The following is a 20,664-nucleotide window of genomic DNA, read 5'->3' on the forward strand; positions in this document are numbered from 1 at the left end:
ACCAATACTCGAATACAGCTCATCAGTCTGGAACCCGCATTACGTATCTGATATTAGCACAGTTGAGAAAGTCCAGAAATATTTCATAAGAAGAGTTCTCCACTCCTCTACTCGTTGTAGAATACCTTATGCCACCAGACTTGAAATTCTAGACTTAGAAAACCTTGAATTACATTAGTTTTGGGTATAAGAATAGAGCAGAAGCTTTGTCTTTCGTTCTTCCCGGCTGCCTAGGGAGGAACCCATCTGCAGATGTATATTTCCAATAAAGCCTTTTTCCTTGGATCATCTTTGAATCCTGGTGGTTTTTCTTTAGCCACAATCTCACAATTTGGGGGCTCATCCGGGATCCTCGATGGTGGTCGACTGGAAAACGGGGACCAGGTAAGAGAGTGGCCACAACCTCCCATTGAGAGGCACCTCTCCCCGAATTCGGTCAGACTCCCGAAGTGACTGGGAATCCAGACGATCCTTGGAAAAAGAACTGAGACGAAATGCCGGCTGAGAGTTTGTGAGATCGAACTGAGTTGGGGACGCCCACACATCCTTTGACTTCGGAGAGTCCAGGAGTGATCAGATCAGGTAAACTTTGTTTCCTTTCATTTGTAGTCAAAAGAGAGAGGTCCTTAAACTCCCTGGGGGAATCCAGCGCCTGCTGGAGGACTAGGACTAGGAGTCTGAAACAGAGGGGCCCTTAAACTCTCTGGGAGAATCCAGCGTCTGCTGGAGGACTGGACTGGTGAGACAAGACTCTGGGAGTCTGGAAGAGTAGAGATAGGAAAGGGACAAAGCAAGGATCTTGGAGACCAGGAAGAAGCCTGTCTGGGACAGGGAAAATTTGACAATGGCAGAAAACCTATTCCGGTAGATTCGCCCCTGGGACAGCTACTCCAGCAGTGGTTCTCCCCGAATCTAAAGGAATTCACCAGACATCTCGAAAAGAAAGACATGATTTATCTTTGTTGGGACTGATGGCCAAAATACCCTTTGATTGATCCTAAATTTTCATACCACTGGAGTCCTGAGGGGGAAACCAGTACCTATTGGATGACTCGGGTTGTCTTTCGTTCTTCCCGGCTGCCTAGGGAGGAACCCTAGTATATTTCCAATAAAGATGTATATTTCCAATAAAGCCTTTTTCCTTGGATCAATTTTGAATCCTGGTGGTTTTTCTTTAGCCACAATATCACAATTATGTTGATTCAAATATTCCAAAATATCAAACACAAGTATCACATTCTTCTTCAATTATCCTTTAGGTTAAATCTACTCCAATGCCCATCATCCCAGTCCCGCATGGAATATGATGTCCCCCTTCATGTCCTCTGGCATCGCTCGCAGGATCCTCCAGGGGGCTCCCTCGGTAGCCGTTGGAAGAGCTGGGCAGCGCCCCCTCCCCCTCCCGCTTTCGAAGGAAACTGAGCATGCGCCTTGTTTTCTCCCTGTCACAAGTGATGCCTCCTTTTTCCCGGAAAAGGCTGGGAGTGCGTCTGGCTTTTCTACCATGTCTGATCCGGCTCCCCTTCGCTGTGACCCTCGGGCCGAGTTTCCTCCAGAAGTCCCAAGTGTTTGCAGGGAAATCTTACACGGATGGAAATCCAGATGTTGCTATTGGAGGCGAACGTGGCGACCTGCCAAAGTTCGTCAGGTTCGGAGTTATGAGAAAGGGAGATCCCGGGGTCCCATGTTCCCCTGCCACCCCTGTGCATGCACGGGCCAGGCCAGGGAGGAAGCAAAGCTTCAGAGGGCGGGGGAACGAGGACCGCAAGGACGAGGGATGCGTTTACCCTCCAACCCTACGGGGCGGGGGAGCTTTGGAAAGCAGAGATTTCTACTTTCCAAGCAGCCTTGACTCCTGGACAGTTTCCTGCATGTTTCGTGGACCCGTTTTCAGAAGGGGATTCCCTCCCCTCCTCTTTCCTAGGCTGAGAGAAGCGACCTGCCGAAGTCGCTTCTGCTGGCCTTGCATGCAAGGCTGCAACCCCGTGTGCAAGAAATTGGATAGAAGTTGTGCAAGGACTGGAACTCGGTTTCCTGGTTTCCAGCCTTTCTCCACCAAGTGGTTCTTTCAGCACACATGATGCTCCACATCATGTTAAACAGTTAAAGCATAGATGGTTTATTTGTTGAGATGTTAGTTCTGTATGCCTAGGATGATGGTTTCTTAATTCTGCCCTCTGGAGTTTCCCCAGGAGTTTGGGCCAGAAAGTTGATGAGGTTCTCATCTCAATCGCTGTTTATGATTTGTGATTCCGATTGTGCAAAGTTTTTTACTTTGCAAACAGCCATTGAAATCATTAGACTAAGTAATCAGACACTAGAAGTCGGAAACTTTTCTAAATGTATTTATCCAATATTTTCAGTCCTTGTTCGAGGCTGATCTAGAAGGCAATCCTGAATTTACTGCAGTAGTCAGACTTCCTAATAAGATAATAATAATAATCCTCCTTGTATATACAGCTGGATTTCTTTCTTTCCTTCTTTTTTTGTAGGAGGAGGAAGAGGTTGCTTCAGTATTCAGATTTGTCACCATTTTGAACTCGCTGTGTTTTCCATTTCAGATATCTAAGTTGGAAATCTTTCCTGGTTCCTCTGGAGTCCAGATTATCTTTTGTGGGAAGAGGGCTAAATCACCCTAGGAGATTTGGCTAGACCTCTTGTGAAATCCATTCCTCCATTTTGGATCTGGATTAGAGACCAGAGACAAGATGGAGGGACAACGCCCAGCAGATGCAGGTGTTGGAAAAGGCCTTCCAGCTACTCAGCCTTGGAGCTGTGGGGAAAATGGGGCAAGTCCTGGGCAGAAGAGCCAAGAAGAGGAAGCCAACACTTCAGAGATCCAATACTGTCACTTCAGAAAAGTGCAGTTCCAGGGGGGGAAGAGTCCCCAAGATGTTTGCACTCAGCTTCACCACCTTTGCTGTCAGTGGCTGCAGCCAGAAAGACACACGAAGGCTCAGATGCTGGACCTGGTGCTCCTGGAGCAGTTCCTGGCTGTCCTTCCCCCAGAGATGGAGAAATGGGTGCGGGAGTGTGGAGCGGAGACCAGTTCCCAGGCGGTGGCCCTGGCTGAAGGCTTCTTGCTGACCCAGGAGGAGGAGAAATTGCAAAAAGCATTGCAGGTGTGAGAATTTAATCATGGCATCTCTAAAGAGGAGTTCTGTGAATTTGTCAATTGCTTTTTGGTAGAATTTTCTGGGATTATTAACTCCTATGGACAGTTGTTCCATTCTTCTAGGGCCGTGATGGCGAACCTATGGCACACATACCGGAAGTGGCACGCGGAGCCATCTCTGGCGGCATGCGAGCTGTCGCCCCAGCTTAGTTCCATTGCGCATACGCATGTGCCTCCCGCTAGCCAGCTGATTTGCGGGTATCTGCGTGTATGTGGGGGGGGGGCAGGGCGCATGCGGGAGATGCGTGCACATGCGCAGGAAGTGGGGGAGCACAAGGGGGTTACACATGCATTATGGGTGCAGGCACGCAACAACGTAAAGGTTAGCCATCACTGTTCTAGGGGATGTGTTTGGGGGCAATTCCTTGTATTCTGTTTCCAGTTTTGCAAGCAGAGATTGGAGTCTGCTGGTTTAAAGGTGCAGTATGATAATTCCTGACTGCTCTTTCTTTGTTTCTCATATCGCATCATGTCCAGAAATCCTTTGAAACTTTGACTGAATATCCCAAGGGGAGGAAAGATTCATTCAGATCTTCTCAAGAGCTGCTGTTCAGGGAGACTTTACACAAAGATCAAACTCACGATACCACGCCAGGTAAGATAAGCTCTTTCTGTATAATGTGACTTCAACATTTAGCTGATTCTTTTTTTTTTTTAATTTAATTTTATTGGTTTTTAACAACAAACAAAACAAACAAAACAAACAAAACATAAAAACATCCAGCTTTCTTTCATAAATATACAGACAGTGTGTCGGTTGGTTTACCAGTTTTTGTGCATTCATTTCGTAGTCTCAATTACAGTCACATTACATAATAACTCATATTATCAATCAGAAATTATATATCCTAGTATCACTATTAAACAATCATTTGACTATAATTTTATTCATTCATACTTTACAAGATAACTATAATTTACTTAGTTTACTTTATAACAAATCATATAGTCATAACCAAATCTATCGTGAAAACATTTTATAGATATGATATCAAATAACAAAAAAAAAATCTTATTATATATTCATTATTATCTAAAATTCTAAATATTCTATTATTGTATTTTATCATCCAGCCATTGATAGAAAAGGTCCCAAATTTTATAGAATTGTTTATCCTCTTGTTCTCTAATTTCAAATGTCAATGTAAACTTTTAGCTGATTCTTTTGCTCCTCTTGATTGGAATCTCTCTCCTTAGAACAAATCTGCTTCCACCATTTTTCCCTTACAGAGAGTAGAAAACTGTCCTTGGAAATTTTAGAATCACCTCCTCTTTGTGGTGGGGCTGAAGGGTTGGCTGAACCGCAACTTCAGGTAAGGAGGAAAAAGATTGGAAAATCTCCATGAATCTTGGATGGATTTCATTTTGTTCTAGAGTTTATTGTAATAAATTGCTGTTTCTAAGCAATATGAATCTGACATCCGGTCATTCAAAACTGATAGGCGGCCTAGCCTATCTCTCCCTTCTGAGGGGATCCTTTGTGAGACGCTTTCTCCATTTCTCCTGCTTCGCCATCAGGTTTCATTGACCAGATTGTTGTCAGCATCGGGGCTCTTCCTTCTGTCTCCCAGGGTTATTCTCGCATACCATTACAAAAAATACTCTTTTCTTCCTTTTCAAAAGCATCTTTGGGACTATTACAAGTGATCTCATTTTGAATTCAGCAGAAGATGCCTATTTTGTTCACTGGATCTCTCTCGAACCTTTTTTCCTTGTTCAGGGTGTAGTGTCTTTTGAAGACGTGGCGGTATATTTCTCCAAGGAGGAGTGGTCTCAACTGGATGCTGACCAAAAAGCTCTCCATAGAGAAGTCATGCTGGAGAATTCCAGGAATCTGTTTTCTCTGGGTAAGAACCCTGTCTGTGCTCAGGATAGCAGAGCAGGTATGGGATGAGAGCCTTAAATGTAATTTCTGGGGGGAAATCACTTATTTATTTATATCCGGCCTTTATTTTTTGTAAATAATAATAAAGGCAGTGGACAAACCCAGTATTCCTTCCTCCTGCTGTTTTCCCTACAACAACAACCCTGCGACATGGGTTGAGCTGAGAGAGACTGGCCCAAAGTCACTCAGTCAGCATTCATGCCTATGGCAGAACTAGTACTCACAGTCACCCAGTTTCTACCGTGGTGTGTTAACTGTTTCACCAAACTGAATTTATAGAAGAAGGAAATTTAATTGAAAGAAAAATTGGAAAACGGATAACAATCAGAGTTGGAAGGGACCTTATAGGTCATCTAGTCCAACCCCTCACCCAAGCGGGAGACCCTACACCATTACTGACAAATGGCAGTCCAATCTCCTCTTGAAGGTCTCAAGTGATGGTGCTCCCACAACTTCCGAGGGCAAGCTGTTATATTGGTTGATTGTTCACTGTCAGAAAGTTTCTCCTTATCTCCTTGTTCAGTTTCCATCCATTATTCCTTGTCTGGCCTTCAGGTACTTTAGAAAATAACTTGACCTCTTCCTTTCTGTGGCAGCCCCTCAAATATTGGAAGGCTATCATGTCTCCCCTGGTCCTTCTCTTCACTAGACTAGCCAAGCCCAGTTCCTGTAACCGTTCTTCATATGCCTTAGTCTCCAGTCTCCTAATCATCCTGGTTGCTCTTCTCTGCACTTTTTCTAGAGTCTCAACATCTTTTTTATAATGTGGTGACCAAAACTGGATGTAGTACTCTAGGTGTGGTCTTACTAAGGTTTTATAGAGGGGTATTAGTACCTCACTTGATCTTGATTGTATCCCTCTGTTAATACAATTTAGGATTGCATTAGCTTTCTTGGCTGCTGCTGCACACTGCTGGCTCATACTTAGCTGGTTGTCCACTAAGACTCCAAGATCCCTCCCACAGTTACTGCTAGTGAGCCTGGTTTCACCTAGTCTATATGGGTACTTTTGGTTTTTCTTGCCTAAGTGCAGGACTTTACTTTTCTCTACATTGAATTTCATTTGTTAGATACGTGTTGAGGTAGTTCCCCATTAGGAGAATGAGCGCATACAGGGAGACATATTTGAGAGGAGTGTTTGAATAATACACACACAGCACACAGATACACTGTACAGTAAATGTAGGCTTTTACTTTCAGAAACGTTTAAGCAAAGTTCAAGATAAGCAGTCCAAAATCATTCACAGGTTAAATCAGTCAGTTTTCAGTCCAGAGATAATCCAATAACAAAGTCCAGTGTCAAAAACAGTTCAGTATCAGACTTACAGCAAATCCATGAATATCAGTCAATTAAGAGGAACGGCAATGCTCTCCAACAGAAGGAAACAGAGACTGACTCACACTCTCTTCTGAGACTAAGACGAAGACAACCCAGGTTTCTGGCTCCATCTTATGGCTGTTTGAGAAACCACACCCAATTACAATTGTATGATTCTCTTAAAGAGACATTATTAAAATGTCTATCCTGGTTTATATATTGTCCAACCCAAATAGCTGTTAGGTGACTCATATTCCTAACATTCTCCCCTTTTGGGTAAGACAATGTATACAACCTTACATTCTAAGTCCATAATCCTCACAGCAATCCTTATGCTTTATAGAGCCTTGGGCCTTTGTAAAATGATCTGCTATATTTTCTGACATACAGTATTCCAGCTTAATCATTTTACTTTGCACACATTGTCTCACATTTAAAAAGCTTTAATTTGAAGCCATCTGTATTGCTGATTTATTATCTTCATAAACAACAATAGAATCTGTTACATCAATTCCCATGTCAATTTTGCTTATACAAAACTAAATCTGTACATAGTAAAGACAAACATGAGAATTCAGCCTCCATTGTTGACAAACTTAGATGTTTCTGTCTAATAGACCTCCATCCAATCAATGCCTTTCCCAATGATACTAAAGTACCTGATGTAGATTTTCGTGTATTTATGTCTGTACCAAAACTTGTATCAGCATATGCAGTTAAACTCAGTTCATCTTTAGGCTCCAAATACAATGCATAATCCATTGTTTGTTTCAGATATCTTAACACACGTTTAGCAGCTTGCCAGTGCCTTTCAGTCGGCTCAGCATTAAATCTAGTTAATTGATTAACACTGTATACTATATCTGGCCTTGACCAATTACTGAGATAAGATAAACTACCAATCAAGGACTGATAAATGTTCTTATCAAAAATAGGACTTTGAACATCACTATTGCTAAACTCCTGGCTCATTGGTGTTTTAGCTGGTTTACAAAGTTCCATTTTAAAACTTTTTAGTAATTAGTTAATTTTATCTGCCTGTGAGATCTTGTATCCTCCCCTAGTTCTATCTATCTATAAACCAAGATATTGTTTGATTTCTCCTAACTGTTTTATCTTAAATTTCTCCTCTAACAGTGAGATTATTTTAGTAGCTTCTTGTTCAGTTTTGGTGATTAATGCTATGTCATCAATAAATAATACCAACAATGAAATTACACCATTACTTTCTCTTTTAAACAAACATGGATCAGCCATGCCAGCTACAAAGCTTATCTTAGTTAATTCTTTAACTATACATTGGTTCCACTCACATCCTGATTTAAGCCATAAAGACTCTTTTTCAATCTCCAGCAATCAGTTGCATTATCATTTTTGAGACCTAAAGGTTTCTTTAAATATATAGTGTGTTGCAACGGTGCATGCAGATATGCTGTCTCTACATCCAAATGATTTATAATGTATTTCTCCTTAGCTGCCCACACTAATGCTGCCCTTAATGTAGTAGCCTTCAGACTAGGTGCAAACACCTCATCGTACTCATTTGCTGTCTGATTGAATCCTTGTGCTACTAACCTGGCTTTATGGGTAACAGTCCCATCTACACCTGTCTTCAGTTTATAAATTCATTTACATCCTATGGCATGTTTACCTGGTGGTAACTTAATGTTTTCATATACCTCCAGTCTTTTTAATGATTCCAGTTCCTTATCCATTGCTTTCTGCCAAGCAGCCTGATCCTTAGCAGGATACAGTTTCAGTTCACTATAGTTACTTGGAACTGTATTCACTTGGCATACAACACTAGCCTGATATCTATCAGGTGGTCGTGTTACTCGGGTTGAACGTCTTGGTAATACAGGGCTTACTGGTGGAATTTCCTGTGCCACCTGCTCCTGTTCTTCTACCTCTTCCTGTGCCTGAACTCCTACTTCCTCCTGTTCTTCCTCTTTAATGGCTATTTGTGGTTTACTTATTTTATCTTTAGGGACTATTTGGGTGTCAATAATAATATCATTGCTGGATTCCTGTTCCAGTTTATCCCACTGAATGTGCTCGAGAAATTTTGCACTAGCACTACAATAAACATGAGCTGTGCCTTGATCCCAGAATCTAAACAATCTATGGTTGGCCTCATAACCCACAAAAAGTAACTTCTTAGCTCTATGTTGCCCTTTCATTCTTACTTGTGAGAGAATATGCACCCATGCTGGAGCTCCAAATGTGTGTAGGTAACTTAAATTTGGTTTTCTGCCATGCGAACGAGTGAATGGCAATTCACCAGTTGTTGATTGCTACACATTATGGCCTCGCCCCACAGTGTTTCAGGCAAACCTGAATCAGATAACATAGTGCGAGCCATGGCTTGTAATGTTTGCCCTCTTCGTTCTACAAACGAGTTATGTTGTGGTCTGTAAGGTGCAGAAAGTTATGCTCAACACCAGCCAATTTCAACATAGTTTGGAATCTCTTGTTAACAAACTCAGTCCCATTATCAGTAACTAAAGTAATTAGTTTACTTTTCATTTTTCTCTCTGCAAACCTTAGCCAGTTAAAGAAATGTTGGAATGTTTCTGTTTTGTTTTTCATAAGATAGCAGAAACCGTATCGTGAGTAATGGTCCATAATACTCAAAATATAACAGACACCTCCTAGAAGTGGTTTCTTAGAACCAATTATGTCAGCAAACACAACCTCTAAAGGTACTTTGGTCTTAAACCCATTAAGTCTGTTTGCAGGAGTAACCTTACTTTTCTCTTGGCTACAAGCATTACAGTTTAAATACTTGCTACATGGTTTCAATTTTACTCCCTCTGACAATTTAACAGTTTGTTTGAGCATTTTGAAATTAATGTGCCCTAGACGTCTATGCAGTAAATGTGTACATTCATCATGTGGCTTATCATTGTTATAAACTTAGCCATCTTCAACTGTATCACATATAAATCATTTGCTAATGTAGCAGTAACACTTTTACACTCTTTCTCTATTACACAGTTATCTCCCTTAAAGGTTACTACATAACCAAGATTAACTAAAGCCCTTACTGATAGCAAATTAAATTTCAGTTTAGGTACATATAACATAGTTAAATGTTCATTTATACAAGAACAATATGCAGTACCTTCACCTGATGCTTTAAACTTCCATCCATTTGCCAATGATACATGTTGTTTACTTGTGGACATCTTTACAAACCTTTCCTTATCTTTAGTAATGCATTGCGATGCTTCACTATCAACAACCCACAAATCATGGTTTACAGTTGAATTGCTAGACATAGCTAAACTAACATTCTTCTTAGCCTTCTGGTGTTTATTAGTATTCTGTTGTTTCTTACAGAATCTAGCTATATGTCCCCTAGCCCCACAAGAAAAACATTTCCTAACAGTATAGGCAGTTGAAGACAAATCCTCTTCTTGTGGTTGTTCCTTCCTCAGTTTGTTCCTAACCAGCCGTCTTCTTGCTTCTTCTAACAGTCTTTCAGTTATATCAGTCAATGTCAGTTCATCTCTGGTCAGGACTTCCAGTGAAGATACATAATCATCATAACTTTCATCCAATTAGGAAAGAATGATGTAAACTTGACGCAGCTCTGAAAAAATCAGTTCCTTTTCATGTAGCTCTTGAAAAGTTCTTTTCATGAAGTTCAAATGAGCTAACATATCTCCACCTTTCAGAAGACATGCTCTAAACAGTTTACGTGTAAGATGTATGTGTGCATCTACACTGTCACAAACATAAATCTTCAAATTCTCCCAACACCTAGCAGCAGACTCTTCTCCACAAATATGGACTAGCTGCTGGTTACTCAGTGTTAGTCCAGTTATACAAAGAGCTCGTTCGTTGTTCTGTTTAAAGTCAGCAAGGTTCTTGGCATTGTCCTCATTTTCTGGATCCCAAGCATTTACATCCTGTGGGTCTTGAACTACATTCCATAACGCTTCTCTATGCACTTCATAGACCAGGAAACATAGTTTGTTCCATCCAACCGGGTTATCAGTGATAGACTTGTTGAAGTGTCTTGCGCCATCTTTACCAGGATAGTAACCCACAATTAAACAGTAAACAGCTGTCTGTATACAGTACTGTGTATTCACACTAACTCTCAGTTAACTGAGCCTGGTATGGCCTGGGCCCATAACCAGTGTTGAGGTAATTTCCCGTTAGGAGAATGAGCGCATACAGGGATACGTATTTGAGAGTAGTGTTTGAATAATACACACACAGCACAGAGATACACTATAAAGTAAATGTAGTTTTTTACTTTCAGAAACATTTAAGCAAAGTTCAAGATAAGCAGTCCAAAGTCATTCACAGGTTTAATCAGTCAGTTTTCAGTCCAGACATAATCCAATAACAAAGTCCAGTGTCAAAAACAGTTCAGTATCAGACTTACAGCAAATCCATGAATATCAGTCAATTAAGAGGAACGGCAATACTCTCCAACAGAAGGAAACAGAAACTGACTCACACTCTCTTCTGAGACTAAGACTAAGACAACCCAGGTTTCTGGCTCCATCTTATGGCCGTTTGAGAAACCACACCCAATTACAATTTTATGATTCTCTTAAAGAGACAGTATTAAAATGTCTATCCTGGTTTATATATTGTCCAACCCAAATAGCTGTTAGGTGACTCATATTCCCAACAATATGGCCCAGTGTTCTAGTCTGTCAAGATCCATCTGGATCTTGAGCCTGTCTTCTTGGGTGTTAGCTAGTCCTGCCAGCTAGGTATCATCTGCAAATTTGGTAAGTTGCGCTTCTATTCCCTCATCTAAGTCGTTAATGAAAATATTGAAGAGTATTGGGCCTAAGACAGAACCTTGTGGCACCCCACTGCTTACTTCCCTCCATGTAGACTTAGACCCATTAAGGAATACTCATTGAGTACTGTTTGTCAGCCAGTTGCGAGTCCATCTAGTGGTGGTGCTATCTATTCCACTTTTTTCTAGCTTGCTAAGAAGTAGGTTGTGGTCTACTTTGTCGAATGCCTTGCTGAAATCTAAATATATTATGCCCACAATATTTTGCTGGTCTACTAATTTAGTTACTATGTTGAAGAATGAAATAAGATTGGTTTGGCATGATCTGTTCTTAACAAATCCATGCTGACTGCTAGTTATTATTTACTTGTTTCTACCGTGTTTCTCCAACAATATGGCCTCCACCAATAGGAAGGCCCAGCATGATTTCTAGGCATGAAGTGAAATTTAGCCCTGCCCCCAAAATTTAGGCCTATTTAATCCATGCGTTTCCCCACCATTTCTCACATCGTTCGTTAAAACTACACGAGGTGAAGAGAAATGGGAGGAAGGGGGGGAGAAAACTTGCCTTTAGGAGTGCCCTGCAGGTAGCCTAGGCTAGAATACCCTGATCTACTACCGATAGAACATCGGCCGATAGAAGCTCCCCGAAGGCAGACTCACCAGCCGCTTCTATCGGCTGGTAGAAGCGGCCTTGGAGCGAGCGCCCATGTGCACTCCCCTTGCCATGAGGCCGTTTCTATCGGCCGATGGAAGCTCCCTGAAGGCAGCGTCACCAGCCGCTTCGGGGTGAAGCATGGCTGCCTGGGAGCGCTCCTGACAGGAGCACCCCACGCACACTCCCCTCACCATGAAGCCATTTCTTTTGGTGGATGGAAGCTTCCCAAAGGCAGAGTCACCAACAGCTTCTATTGGCCGGTAGAAGTGGCCTTGGGGCGAGCGCCCCACGTGCACTCTCCTCACCATGAGGCCATTTTTATCAGCCGATGGAAACTCCCCAAAGGCAGAGTCACCAGCCGCTTCGGGCGGGCGTGGCTGCCGCAGGGTGCCCTGACAGGGCGACCCCACCCCCTCGCCACAAAGCCATTTCTATCGGCCGATGGAAACTCCCCAAAAGCAGAGTCACCAGCCACTTCTACCAGCCGATAGAAGCGGCTGGTGACTCTGCTGGAGCTTCCATCGGCCGATAGATGGCTCGTGGCGAGAGTGTGCGTGTGTCGCTCCTGTCAGGAGCCTCCGTGGCAGCCATGCCTCTCCTGAAGTGGCTGGTGGCGAGGAGGTGCATGGGTGCTCATGCTGAGGCCACTTCTACCGGCCGGTAGAAGCGGCTGGTGACTCTGCCTTCGGGAGCTTCCATTGGCCGATAGAAGCAGCCTTGTGGAGAGGTGAGTGCGCATGGGGCACTCTAGGTGGAGGTGCGTGTGGGGGAGGAAATTAAGTCACCCCGAAAAGACGTCCTAGCCATTTTTTCCGGGCTCAAAAAAAAAAAAAGACCCGGACTTATTTTATGAGAAACACAGTAGAAGTTGGCAGATCTCTTTGTTTATTATCTTTTCTAGTATCTTCCTGGGTATTGATGTTAGGCTGATTGGTCTATAGTTTCCTGGGTCTGTTTCTTTTTCCATTTTTGAAGATGGGAGCCACATCATCTCTTTTCCAGTCCTCTGGTAGTTCTCCGGTGCTCCAGGATTTTTGAAAGATATGGTGCAGTGGTTCTGAGATGACTACATAGCATTCCTTTTCACATAAAGGAATTGGATTCTTTTTTATGCTTTCTGCTCATAAAATGCAACATTTCATGCCATAGAAGATATTAGAGAGAATCTGAGGGTCACATAGGGATGATGTCATCTCTTGAGGAAGGTTCTGCCTACCAGGGTTCGGTATTCATACCTGAACATTGTCACTGGCTCCCCCCCGATGGGCCTGAGTTGCTATGACCAAGACTGGATGGGTCCTGAGTGGGATGTCCCTTCTCTCAGATGTGCCCATTTGTGTACCAAGTTTGGCATCAGCTTAATTGAGGGTGGGGAGCTATTGCCATCCAGAAATTCCCCTCCGCTTTCAAAGATTTTGCTCTGCAGAAAAGTGGGGATCAGACTTCCAGTGAAGTTGGGGAGCTGGTAGGTATGTAGTTGGTAGGTATGTAGTTGACCCAGCATGATACCATGTCCAATGGACTTCAGGACTTTGTGGCCCCATGAAATAGTCCCAGGTCAAAGTTTAGATCAGGGTTGTGTCTTAGATTCATTGTGATGTGATCCAATTCTATTATATGAGGATCAGTAGGGATAAATTTGCAATATGGGTCTTTGCTAAAATGTTAGTTTGGAATCTTCATGTTTGCTATCAAAGCAGCCAAAATATATTAATGATTCTTTGGCTGAATTTCAGAAGAAAAGTTTTGATTGTTCCCTTTTCTAGCTACATTTCATTTTCATTTTTCTTTTTGAAGGCTTTAATGGGCAAGAGAATAAGAATTGCAACGAGGAATGCCATGCAATCCATCTGAAAAAGGAAAAGGGGAAATTTGCAGGCCATGTTTCAACAGTCATAAGTGCGAAAAGTGGTCGTAAGACATTTTTTTCAGTACTGTTCTAACTTCGAACAGTAGTAGATTAACTGTTGTAAGTTGAGGACTACCTGTCTGGGAATTAAACATAATTCAACCAAAAGCCATAGAACAAGATCACACATATATCAACGTATCATGTGAAAAGAATTTCAGAATGATGAATTCCTCCCACAAAAGAAACCAGAATGAGAAGTGAAATCCATGTTCAAAAACACTTTTTGAAGCAATAGAGCCAAGGTGGTGCAGTGGTTAAAATGCAGTATTGCAAGCTAATTCCACTGACAGCCAGGAGTTCGATTCGGACTGGCTCAAGGTTGATTGAACCTTCCACTCTTCTGAGGCTAGTAAAATGAGGACCCAGATTGTTGGAGGCAATATGCCAATTCTATAATCCGTTTATGGAGTGTTGTAAAGCACTATGAAGTGGTATATCAGTTTAAGGTCTACAGCTATAGCTATTTTGTCTTTCTATGACATGAATACGGAATATCTCTAAATTCAATTTAATTAAATTGGGTTTAATTGAAAGTAATTGGATTTTAATTAGAATGGAATAAAATTAATTTTGGATATAAATTAAATATCATCGGTATGATTTGGTTGTCCATGAGACATTTTTTAAAATTCTTTTTTATGAATTAAAAATTAAACCCACAGGAAAACTTTTGGAAGGATTTGGAGGGGGGAAGGAATACTTTAGGTTTTCAGAGACTCAGGCTGCTTTGAAGCTATTTATTCAAATACTGCTTAACTATGGTTCTGGATCAGACTGGTGAAAGGGCACCAATTTTGGTTTTGTAACCACTGTGTCACGTTTTTCCATTATAGAAGACTGAGAAAAATGGGCTCAAAACAACCAGGCTTTAGGCAAGACAAAGATGTTAATTCTATTCTTTTTCAGTCACTTCTTAGCTCTATTTCCCTGTTTTTTTCTTTCATTAATGTAGATAAATGTCTTTGTTGTTCTTGCAAGGTAACCTCCGAATCCACACTAATCTGTTCAAACTGTGGGAGTCTTCAGCTCTTTTGGCTAGAAGAAAATTGGTACTTTGTTTAATCTAGATGACTTACGTTGTCTTTCAACTTTCTATGCATATTTCCTGAGCTGTCTTCCCTACTGAAAAACTGGAAGAAAGCCATTTTTCTTTTTTGCCTCATGGAATTTTAACTTTATGTGTATCTCTCAAGATTTGCCTTCCGTATTTTGTAATTGCACCTTTCCGCCAGTCACCTATGAGACACCATTCTCCCATTCATCTCTCCATCATGGCGCCTTGTTTTGAGGTAAAATTTCTAAAACTTCCATGAGTTTGAGCTGTCTCTCCATTTTGAAACTGGTTTCCTTTTGATGTGGCTTTTTCAAGCAAGATCGTTTCTTCTGGATTCTTCCCATTGTTGCTGCTGCCACTTCCTATTTTGAACTGCTGTTAGCTGCCTAGAGACATGAATTTAAAAAGACAGCTGAAATAATGGAAATAAAACATCAATACAAATTTGTGTGTGTGTGTAAAAGTTTTTTATGTTTTAAAGACAATCACTAACAAACAGAAACATAAAACATCAACATAAAACCATCTTCCAAAATATAGCATGTCGGTTGGTACATTTCTTTCGTGCAATGTCACAATATCAACAGTATCCCCTTCCAAACATACATTCATATTACAAAAGTCAACTATACCTATTATATTATATTGTATTATTATTGTATCATTATTAGACTCAATTATAAATTTACATAGTTCTTATTGAGCAAATCTAAGTTTCAACGAATCTGGGAACATACAATTCATTTCATTATGTTCAATGATATAATATTGCATCATATTATCTTATATATTATACTATTCCTTTTTATAACATAGTTTATTTCTCTATTTTCTTATCTAACCATTGATAAAATGAATCCCAAATTTTATAATATGCTTTATCTTCTTACTCTCTAATTGCTAATGTCAATTTACTCATTTCTGCACATTCCATCATTTTCTTAATCACTTCTTCCTCTATTGGAATTTTTTCACTTTTCCAATTTCTAGCAAATGCAATTCTATCCGCTGTTAACACATTTATAATCAAATACATCAATTCTCTATTGTATCCTTCAGGCAAGATACCCAATAAAAATATCTCTGATTTCAAGTCTATATGCTGTTTTGTCATTTTTTCAAGCCATGTATGAATTTTAGTCCAGTATCTCTTAGCTTCCACACACGTCCACCACATATGATAATATGATCCAGGTATCTGATGACACTTCCAACATCTCTCCAATTTGTTCTTAAACATACTTGCTATTCGTTCTGGGGGTAAGTGCCACCTGTAAAACATCTTATACAAATTATATGCTACCTACATTGTCAATTTATAATTTTGAGACCATAATTTTTGCTATTTATCTAGATCTATCCCATATCCAAAATTCCTCCCCCAGGCAATCATTGTTTCTTTAACTTGTTCTTCCTCCAATTTAATTCCAAGTAGATAACCATAATTTTTTTAAATCATTTTTTCATCAGTACCTGTTAACATTTCATCCAATTCTGTAAGTTCATTATAAGATCCCTCTGTTTTACAATCTTTATCATACCTAGAATGTATTTGCATATATGTATACCAATTCATCTTAATTTCTTGCTCCTCTAGTTCTTGTTTAGATTTGAGCTCACCCTTTTCATTTAAAATTTCACCATATCTAACCGTATGTTCCATTCTATAAACAACTGGGTATGCAAATGCTTCTGTAGTTGACAACCAGACTGGAATTTTCATGTAATGTTTTCTTATTTTCTCCCATATCAACAATAAAGAATCTTGTATATAGTGTCACTTGAAATACCCATGAGTCTTACTTTCTTTATACCATAAAAAGCATGCCATCCCAGTAATAGATCATGACCTTCTAGTGTTAATAATCTAACATTCCTTAATAAAACCCATTCTTTAACCCATATCAATGCTGCCGCCTAATAATATAATTCCCAGTTAGGTAAGCCAAATCCTCTTATTCTAGCATCTTGTAACAACTTAAGTTTAATTCTTGCCTTCTTCCCCTGCCATATATATTTCAATATTATTTTATTTAAATCCAAAAAAATTCTTCCCCTAATTTAATTGGAATAGTCTGAAACAAATATAAGATCCTTGGAATATATTCATCTTACTTGTAGATATTCTCCCTATCAGGGATAATTGTAGATTCTGCCAATTTCTTAAAATCTGTCTCAATCTTTTTTTTAAGTTTAACATAATTGTCTTCTTTCAAAGTTCCACATCTTGCTTTTAGATATATTCCTAAGTATTTTACTTTATTTATAATCTGAATGTTCAGTCGTTCTGTCAAGACAGTCTTTTGTTTATCCATCATATTCTTAACTAATATCTTGGTTTTATCCTTATTTATTTTCAATCCTGCCACCTGTCCATATTCTTCAATTTTTTCGAACAATTTGGGCGCTGATTCCAATGGTTCCTCCAATATGAAAACCAAATCATCTGCAAATACTTGTGGTTTATATTCCTCCTTTTTTATTTGCATTCCCTTTAGTTCTCTATTGTCTCTAATACTTCTATTTAGCACCTCCAAAGTCAACACAAACAGTAATGGTGACAAAGGACATCCTTGTCTAGTTCCTTTTTCAATATTGATATTTTTCATCAAATCTCCATTAATCATCATTTTAGCAGATTGCTTTTGATATATTGCCTCAACTGCTTTTATAAATCTTTCTCCAAAGCCCATCTGTTCCATTTGTAGTATCATAAACTGTCAGTTTACATTATCAAAGGCTTTTTGTACATCTAAAAATACCAAGGCCATTTGCTTCTCTGAGTGAATTTCATAATATTCCAAAGTGTCCAGAATTATTCTTATATTATCTTTGATCTGTCTCTTAGGCAGGAATCCATTTTGATCAACATGTATAAAGTTATTCAAGTATCATTTAAGTCTTTCTGCCATTATTGAAGCAAAGATTTTGTAATCTGCATTTAACAGGGAAATGGGTCTATAATTCTTAATCTGCTGTAAATCAGTGTCCTCTTTTGGTATTAAAGTAATATATGCTTCTGTCCATGAGTCGGGTATTTTAGCTTTCAATAAGACTTCATTCATCACTTCAAGCATTATATTACTCAGTGGTTTCTGTAAAGTCTTATAAAATTCAGCTGGAAGTCCATCCGGGCCTGGAGCCTTCCCAATATTTTGTCTGTTCAACGCTTCTGTCAGTTCCATCGTTATTTTCCCTTCTAACATTGTCTTAATGTCTTCAGCTTTTTCAGGTAGCTCTGATTTTTGTAGATATTGTTTAACTTTTTCTTTTTCAATATTCTCTTGCTTATATAATGTCTCATAGTACTTCTGTACAATCTCTTTTCTTCATTTCCATTACAGCTCACACCTTGATCATCAATCAACTGTATTATCTTTTTCATTTCTCTCTCTTTTCAGTTTATATGCTGCTGATCCAGTTCTACAGAGGAATGATTGAGTCTGTCATCTACACCTCTATAATTGTCTGGTTTGGTTCTGCAACCCAACAGGACAGGCACAGACTTCAGAGGATAATTAGGACTGTAGAAAAAACAATTGCTACCCACCTGCCTTCAGTTGAGGATCTGTATACGGCATGAGTCAAAAAGAGGGCTGTGAAAATATTTACAGACAGCTCACATCCCGGACATAAAGTGTTTCAACTCCTTCCCTCAAAGCGACACTATAGAGCACTGCACTCCAGAACAACTAGACACAAGGACAGTGTTTTCCCGAACGTCATCACTCTGCTAAACAAATAATTCCCTCAACGCTGTTCAACTAATACAAAGTCTGCACTACTGCTAATCTTGTCATCACTCCTTATCACCCATCCCCTCTCTCTTGTGACTGTATGACTAACTTTGTCACTTGTATACTTATGATTTATATTGACTGTTTCCTTTTATCTTTTCTTTTATGTATACTGAGAGTATTTACACCAAGACAAATTCCTTTGTATGTCCAATCACACTTGGCCAATAAAGTATTCTACTTTATTCGATTCGATTCTATGCCAGCCATCTACCAGGTTATTCGCATTTTCAAATAAATTTTGTTTGGCACTTCTAATTTTTTGAGCTAATTATTCTTTTTCTGTCAACCCTATTTTGTGCTTAATAACCTCTATTTGTTTTTTAATAATCATTTTTGTGAGTATTTTGTCGTTCTTTCTCAAGTTTTCGGTATTCATCCTCTAATATCTGTTGATTCTGTCTTTTCTTAGTATTTCTTCTTGTATAATCTATAATCAGACCTCTAGTATAGGTCTTCATAGTATCTCATAAGTTCTGCAGTGAAGTTTCCCCCTTTTTATTCTCCTTAAAGAAGAACGCCAATTCTTCTTCCATTTTCTGTAAAAATTCTTTTTCTTTCAATATTATATTATTTAAAGTCCATCTAAATCTTTTCCTTTGTCCTTGCCATTTAACCCCTATTGGATTGTGGTCCACCCAAGTACTTGCTTCAATATTAATTTCTTGTATATTAAAGATTTCCGATGACATCCAAATCATATCAATTCTCGACAAGGATAGGTGTCTATTAGAATAGAATGTATATTGTCTACTTTTAGAGTTCATTTCTCTCCAAACATCTCTAATACTAAGTTCTTCCACCATATTAAAAAAGGATTTGGGGAGTGTATTTCTGCTCTTTTTGTTAAGTTTCTGTGTTTTATAGTCCAATTTTGTGTCTACTATAGCATTAAAACCTCACAACATGCAAATATTGTCATATTCCAATTCTACTTTCTTCTCATGCAACTTTTTATAAAGTGTGGAAAGACCTTCACTTGTAGCACTAGTCTTAATTCCCACAAAAAGATCCACACAGGAGAGAAGCCATATCAATGTGTGGAATGTGGAAAGGGCTTTAAGTGGAATTCTGCTCTTACCTCCCACAAAAGGATCCACACAGGAGAGAAACCATATCAATGCCTGGTGTGTGGAAGGACTTTTGCTTATAGGAGTAGTCTTAATTCCCACAAAAAGATCCACACAGAAGAGAAGCCATATCAATGTGTGGAATGTGGAAAGAGTTTTAGGAGGAGTGGTAATCTTAATAACCACAAGATATCTCACTTCCCATGAAAGAATCCATACAGGGGGGAAAACTATATGAATGCATGGAGTGTGGAAAGAGCTTTGCAAAAAGTAACACTCTTTACTTGCTATAGAAGGATCCACACGTAGGAGAAACCATATCAATAAAGGAAGTGTGGGAAGAGGTTCAATAAAAATGCAGGTTTATGACTTGTGTTGAACCCAAAATTCCTATTGCTAAGCGAAATAGTTGTTAAGTGACTTGTGTTCCATTTTACAATTACTTTCGGCCAAATTTGCTCCAAATTATTTAGATGGAGATTGCTCATGAGAATATTTTTATTACTTTGTTTAATAGAGCACAGCAAGTTGTAAAAGATAGCCAAGTGTTGTTTCTCTAAACAAAATATTGCTAGAGATATTTCTCAAATTTGCTGGAACCTCAGAATCACACTGTAGAAGGCTGCAATATTGGGTCATACAAATGACTATATCTCCGCAAGTATTGCATCGGCAAACGTAACACTTTACCAATGCTCATGGATTACACCACTTTTAGTTATATAAATGTACTGAAATGCTCTCTATAATTGGTGATCAGCCTGACATGTTATTGTGTGGAAATGTGGGGGAATTCCTCCATGGTGAATTGACAGTAACATTTCTCCAATCTAACCCAAGCAATCACAATAAAGAAACAACAAATATTATGGAGCTGATTCCTGGCAACTTTTTAATGAGATTTTATCAGTATAAACTGAAATTCAGATTTTTTTTTAAATGGTTCATTTGGTTTTCACTGTGTTCCAATATTAAGTTTTAATTACACTCCTTTGAGGAGAGGCAATCTCTTAAGTTTCCATGAATG

At 39.4% G+C, this 20,664-nt stretch overlaps 2 protein-coding genes across 6 annotated transcripts; both read left to right on the forward strand.

Moving 5' to 3' along the window:
* Positions 1 to 1,510: 1,510 nt before the first annotated feature.
* LOC113428172 (zinc finger protein with KRAB and SCAN domains 5-like) lies at positions 1,511 to 18,767 on the forward strand. 5 transcript variants are annotated; one of them, XM_087953299.1, is made up of 6 exons: positions 1,511 to 1,648; positions 2,562 to 3,122; positions 3,653 to 3,770; positions 4,406 to 4,488; positions 4,896 to 5,022; positions 18,172 to 18,767. In XM_087953299.1, the coding sequence occupies exons 2-6, from the start codon at positions 2,709 to 2,711 to the stop codon at positions 18,351 to 18,353; spliced, it is 924 nt and encodes a 307-aa protein (XP_087809425.1). In that variant the 5' UTR covers positions 1,511 to 1,648; positions 2,562 to 2,708; the 3' UTR covers positions 18,354 to 18,767. The 5 variants fall into 5 exon arrangements, with proteins under 5 accessions (XP_087809425.1, XP_087809429.1, XP_087809426.1 ...); XM_087953303.1 differs by having other exon boundaries at positions 1,529 to 1,639; XM_087953300.1 differs by having other exon boundaries at positions 1,634 to 1,648; positions 2,493 to 3,122.
* Positions 18,768 to 19,133: 366 nt separating this feature from the next.
* On the forward strand, positions 19,134 to 20,215 carry LOC148131760 (uncharacterized). Its single transcript, XM_087953348.1, has one exon. It carries the CDS (start codon positions 19,512 to 19,514, stop codon positions 19,842 to 19,844), a length of 333 nt encoding a protein of 110 aa, XP_087809474.1. The 5' UTR covers positions 19,134 to 19,511; the 3' UTR covers positions 19,845 to 20,215.
* The last annotated feature ends 449 nt before the right edge of the window (positions 20,216 to 20,664 follow it).

The sequence above is a fragment of the Notechis scutatus genome, chromosome 2 (genome assembly GCF_049901735.1).
Source record: "Notechis scutatus isolate UNSWTSFEM ecotype Mainland chromosome 2, rNotScu1.2, whole genome shotgun sequence".
Taxonomy (NCBI): domain Eukaryota; kingdom Metazoa; phylum Chordata; class Lepidosauria; order Squamata; family Elapidae; genus Notechis; species Notechis scutatus.